The 5,866-nt window shown below is 41.0% G+C and overlaps 1 protein-coding gene across 1 annotated transcript; it reads right to left on the reverse strand.

The window, feature by feature from the left end:
- Positions 1 to 499: 499 nt before the first annotated feature.
- On the reverse strand, positions 500 to 5,632 carry zfp36l1a (zinc finger protein 36, C3H type-like 1a). The gene is made up of 2 exons (XM_051134030.1): positions 5,458 to 5,632; positions 500 to 4,001 (listed from the first exon to the last, which is right to left on the reverse strand). Exons 1-2 carry the CDS (start codon positions 5,512 to 5,514, stop codon positions 2,937 to 2,939), a joined length of 1,122 nt encoding a protein of 373 aa, XP_050989987.1. The 5' UTR covers positions 5,515 to 5,632; the 3' UTR covers positions 500 to 2,936.
- Positions 5,633 to 5,866: the final 234 nt, after the last annotated feature.

A 5,866-nucleotide genomic window follows, 5' to 3' on the forward strand; every position in this document is an offset into this window, starting at 1 on the left:
AGGTCAAAATGTTTGATAATACGCAGAATATCTGTTTTCCTATATCACAGATGCCAGATCCACAGAGATTAGTAAAACCATAATGATCCAGAAATGGGGTTCTGTGAAAATTGCTGTCCTAACCAAATAATAAGTTTGTGTTCTCTCGTCTTCAGTGGTCAGTCACAAGTATAATTCAGTCAAAGACATATTGTGCAGCCAAAACCATCCACTCTGCCTTTGTGCAATATATACATGCCATTATTACAGTTATTGAACGTTCAATTTTAATCACATTTGACAGCAGGATGCATATGTTTTTCCTTGCTTCAAGTCATCCATCTCCTTACATCCACCACAAGATGAATACTTCATAAAAAGGATAGCCCAGATCATTTATTTTCTCAAAAATATGGGTTTTATTGGTTTTAACTGCAATCAGTCATTACAAAAGAGAAATCAATCTTATATAAACTCATAGAAATTACTGTAGTGAACAACAACAATAGCTGTTTATATGAAAAAAAAAAAAAAAAAATACATTCAACTCTTCAGATACTTTCTTTGTGTCTATACTGTTAACCAACTTGGACAATCATTGCTTAAACCACTAAGGATACAAGCAATAAGTCATAAAAAAAAGCATCCCAGCTTTATTTAAGGCAAAGAACGCTTGCTTATGGAATGTGTAAAAGAGGCACTTTACATATAGGCCAAAAGCTCCTAATATCCAAAGACAACAGAACTTCAGCCTATTAGGTCACAATTATTGCCTGACTTTCATCATGTCCACCACCATAACCAAATAAACTGCTTTAACACTGGAGGTTTATTACTTGCAACATCATTAAACCTTTGTAACGAACATTCGAAACAAAAAAAGCACTTCATGGTGGTATTGTAAAATGTGGTGCATGTGTTTTAAGGCCACTAAACTGCTGCATCTTGGATCAACTATTTATCTGAAATTAAAAAAAAAAAAAAAAAAAAAAAAAAAAAAAAAAAAAAAATTGTTCCATATATGAAATCTATCACGAGGCTCAGGCATTCAGTAAACTGGATTGGTAATCCATATATGTTTTTCACAAAAAAACTCAATGTTTGGTGATTTTTCACTGCCATGTAAATGCTAGAAGTAGGGCCTAAGCTCACCTCAATAGGGGGAGGAAAAAAAAAAAAAAAAAACATGTGTTGGAAATCTTTTCTCTTTCATTTGTAAAAATAGCTGCTAACGCTCCTGTGAGTTTATTATCTAGGAATGATTGTATGGTAGTACTGATTTTGCAGTCAATATTTGGGAAAAGGGAATGACAATAACGCTACAATAAATAAATCAAAATGCAGAGGATTTTTTTTGTTTTTGCTTTTTTGCTTTAAATTAAGTTTCATTTAAGTGTAGTTGCCAACAAAAGTCATTGTAGTACAATATATTAAACTGTGAAAAAAAGAAAGCTGACAAGTCTTCACAATCTTAAGATTAATACAGAAGATCATAATTTAACATAAAAGAAAATATATTCTATTGTTTCATTATCAAGATAAATACAAACAAAATTAACAAAAAAATGCATATGATCACCAATAAATATGTTTTTGATAAGTTAAATAAGCAGTGACAAGCAAAACCTTTAGTTCTGAAAGGTTTTCAAACAATAACAATATAACCATAATAATAATAATAATAATAATAATAATAATAATAATAATAATAATAATAATAATAAACAATGACCATAATAAAAAACAAAAAAACAAAACCAAGAGGTGGAAAGATGACAAAATTACAAAGTGCTCCTCTGAGCAGAATCTACGGAAAAAAGCGTGCTTGCATGAAGAACTAAAGTGAAGCTGCAGGAGGTTGAACTGCACCTTGGGAATGATGGAATTGTCCCTCTGTTTGCTGATTGGCCCGAGGGAAGGTGGCGTTTTGAGGTGGGACAGAAAAAAAAAAAAAAAAAAAAAAAGTGTTTGTCTTTAAGGTTTAATAACAAGATTCCCTTCCCAGCAAACTTTAAGTAACCAGCAACTAATGGGAAAAAGGGCACTAACGACAACAGCAACAACAAATTGTAAGGAATTGTTCATTTTCGAGTGGAGACGTCCCATCTCAGGGGTTCGTGCTGGTTGTAGGTGAGACATGGAGCACGTAGCACCTGATTGAACATTTGAATGTGCCCGTAATATTCCAGAGCTCCATTCTCATTCAACCCTTATGAGAGAAGTCCTTCCTGCAGACTGATGTAATCTGCAATTTCACACACTCAAAACAAGAGCTACATAATCAGGCCACAAGGAACGGAGAAAAAAAAAAAAAAAAAAAAAAAAAAAAAAAAGTTACTAAAGATAAAAGAAACAGTGGTCCATTCACCCCAACACTTAACCCCAGGCACTTGTCTTTTTTTCCATATTCTTTTCCTCTTTTTGCTTTAAGCCGGTCTACAAAGACAGTTGTGAAAGGTCTAAGCATGACACTTGTGAGCTTTAGTTAGTTATGAAAGAGTGTCCTTGAGAAGAGTGGTAATTTGTGAGGGGGGGAAGGGCGCAGATCTCTCCCATAACTGTGCCACCGGCTCCGCTACACTTGACTGCAGCTGTGGCACCTGGCACAACGGTCTCATACCTCTCACGATTAGCATTGCGCTAATCCACTTCCTACTCTGCGTGTTTGGCACAGTCACACCAAGAACATAGCAGGGGCACTGCAAGATGAGGCCCGGAAAACAGAAGAGTCTTGAGGCCGGGAGAGTTATAGCTTGTTCTGGTTAAAATGAGTACGAGAAAGATCCCTTAATTCACTGCATCGGTTTCAGAGCGGAGCTGATACAAGGAGGGAAGTCTACGGCTTCTAGGGCGCCAGAGAAATGGCGAGAGGTAGAGGGAGTGCTAGCGTCTCATCCTCTCTGCCCAAGACTGCTGCATGCAGTGGAAAGTGGGGATGGGGTCTGGCTCAGTGTGCTTTAGTCATCGGAGATGGAAAGCCTGCTGAAGATGGGCAGTCGGCGGGTGGTGTCGAGGACTGGACTCTCGGAGCCGCTCAGACTTCCGCTCGAGCTGCTCTGGTAGCCCTCTTGGTCGGAAAGCGAGTCGGGCTGGCTGGATGGAGACTCGTAGAGTTGGGGAGACTCTGACATGGCCCTGAAGTAGTAAGCGGTCGTCGGGGAAGATGGCGCCTGGGTGGAAGGGTCGGAGCAGGATAAAGGTGCATTGCCCAGGCTGGGGCTGAAGAGGTTGGCCAGCTCCTGGCTGGAATACGTAAAGGGGTTGCTGCTAGGCCACTCGGGCAGGTCGTCTGGGGAAAATATAGGTGGCGGGGTGACAGAGGTGGGGCTGTCCCTCAAGCCTCCAGAGCTGGGGAACCCCGCAAAGCTGTAGCTGTGTTGCAGCCGCGGCCTCTCCATCTTGTTGGAGGCCGAAAGGGGGGACGGGGTTGGCGGAGGTCCGCGGCGCTCTTCCGCGTTGTGGATGAAGTGGCAGCGTGGGCCGTAGGGGCAGAAGCCAATGGTGTGGAATGTGCGGCAGAGCTCTGTCTTGTACTTCGGATGGCGACTTAGGCTGCGCAACTCATGAATGCCATGAGCAAACTGGCACTTGTCACCGTACTTGCAGGCACCATTCTCCTCGAACGGCCTGCATAACTCTGTCTTGTAGCGGCTTGAGTTGACCTGGCTGTTGGGGCCTCCAGGGCCCGAACATTTCTGTAGCAGGCGATCCCCCGTCTCCGAGAAAGAGCGGTCTCGAAGTCGGTTCTCTTTGTTGCTGCTGCCGGTGGTTCCCGTCCCTGAACCGAGCAGGGATGGATCTGCCTTGGCAATGTTCAAGAACTGGTTTTGGTTGAGTTTGTTGCTAGCCGAAGTGACAGAGTGCCGGCGCTGGTAAACCCCACCGGTCGAGGGTGTCCCCACAGCCTTCCTGTCCAGCAGGCACCCGGTGGGGTTGGAGATGGGCAGACTTGGCCCCGTGCAAGGGACAGAGACAGGGTGCGGAGCACTGAGGATGTTATTATTGTAGTTCAGCATTTTGTTCTACAAAAGAAAAGACAAAAAAGAAAAGTGACGATATTGAATTCAGTTTTCGAAAGCCACAGAGTGGTTAGCACGTCTTAACTGTTTTGCACTGGCTTCACGTTAAACCCATGAGTAAATACAGGCCTAAACAACTGCTAGCTTGGCTCGATGCCCAGTAAGGAACGCTTGACTGCTTTGGAAAAGCAAAGACTGCTGTGCGTGTCTGATACAAGTAATAACCCAACTCGTACAGTATGAGACGCGAGACTAGGTCTGTCTGCAAACCTGTGGACATTGATTACCCATCAGTTAAGTTCAGAATCATTTGTGAAACCCCTACAAACTAGATAATGCTGCTTAAAGTTTGTCATGAGGGAATAATAATAATAATAGTAAATAAAAACAGGGTCATAACTGTCACAGACATAATTGATTCTTAAACTTTTGGTCTCCAAATCTTTCATGTTTAGTTACATCCTAAAAAAACTATTAATAATGCTCTTTAAAAAGAGTTTGGCTCACGCAACAATCAGCTGAGTGGAAATACACACTCAGATCTAAATGTTACATCCGCACAGCACAGAAAAACACATTAACTCTACTGACAAATGATGTCCGACTGCAGTTATGGGTTAACCACTAAAATAAGCTCATATATCCAAGAACCAGCTTGCCTCGCTGATTTTCTAAGTCACTCCTCTCAGTCAAAGTTTAATTCAATGAAATCACGGGACAGCCCTGACTTTGCACAGATTCATACACCATTCACTTTTACACCCAAACAGGTCAATCAAAAAACATTTCGTCAGGTTTGAGTATATTTTCATTTGGTAGGTGGTGTAACCGGTTGCTCCAATCTTCAGTTCATACACAGTTCAAAAGGAAGCAATGTGAAACATAACTGACGTGAAATATTTGTGGAAGTTGTCATGTTATCATGTCAAAAGATTTTAAAACAGCATTTTGTCATCTATTATGCATGTAGTGTCAACTAAAATAAAGTTAGCTTAACTAACTACATAGTCTGAATAAACTACTGGAGGGATTCAAATGCTGATTAAGTTTACATTAATTACAAGCCATCTGATGATCCAATATACACACACACACACACACACACACACACACACTTTCACGTGAACATTCATATAACTTAAAATCTTGATTAAAAACATCCAGGGACACATTATGCTTCAACTACCCACATATGTTGTAAAATCACAGCTATGGATTCTCCAGAACAAGCCAAGCTGAGAACTTTACTGGCTGCAAGCGTCTAATACGTAGGTTAGTCTCCTTTATTGCTACATTTTAACTTTAAAGATGACTCTCGAATAATAAAAGCAGTTGTAATTTAGATGTTGTTGTTTGATTTAACTCAAAACGCCTACAAATTGCCCATTCAAACCCTGAAAGAAAGTCTAATCGTCCACATTCCACAACACAAACAGATCGCGCTAAAACTTTTTCCTACCTTGTTGTTGATCACTTCGCTAAAGTCGAAGAAAGGCGACACCACGGCTGTGGTCATCTTCCAATCGAGGTTAAATCAAACAGCGAGAAGAATCGGATACTTTAAATTGTAACAAGCTAGATTCTGGTTGTGTAAACTTGTGCTGCCCTATAAGAAACCCACTCGGTCTGCATTTCCTTTTAACCCAAATGCAGGAGGGGCCACGAGACGTCGCTTCATATGGGCGTTTCTCTCCAGCTCTTTTTTCAAGTTCTGAAGTTTTTACTTCTCTCAGAAGTGCAACGCAGTTTAAAAGTTTACTAGAGCTCTTGTATACGCTCATAACCAAATCAGCGACCTTGTGTACGGTTGTTTGTTTCGGTGACTGAAACTTTATTGTTAGGCATGTTTATTTTGCGTCGAGTTTGTA

The sequence above is a fragment of the Labeo rohita genome, chromosome 17, assembly GCF_022985175.1.
Source record: "Labeo rohita strain BAU-BD-2019 chromosome 17, IGBB_LRoh.1.0, whole genome shotgun sequence".
NCBI classification, from domain to species: domain Eukaryota; kingdom Metazoa; phylum Chordata; class Actinopteri; order Cypriniformes; family Cyprinidae; genus Labeo; species Labeo rohita.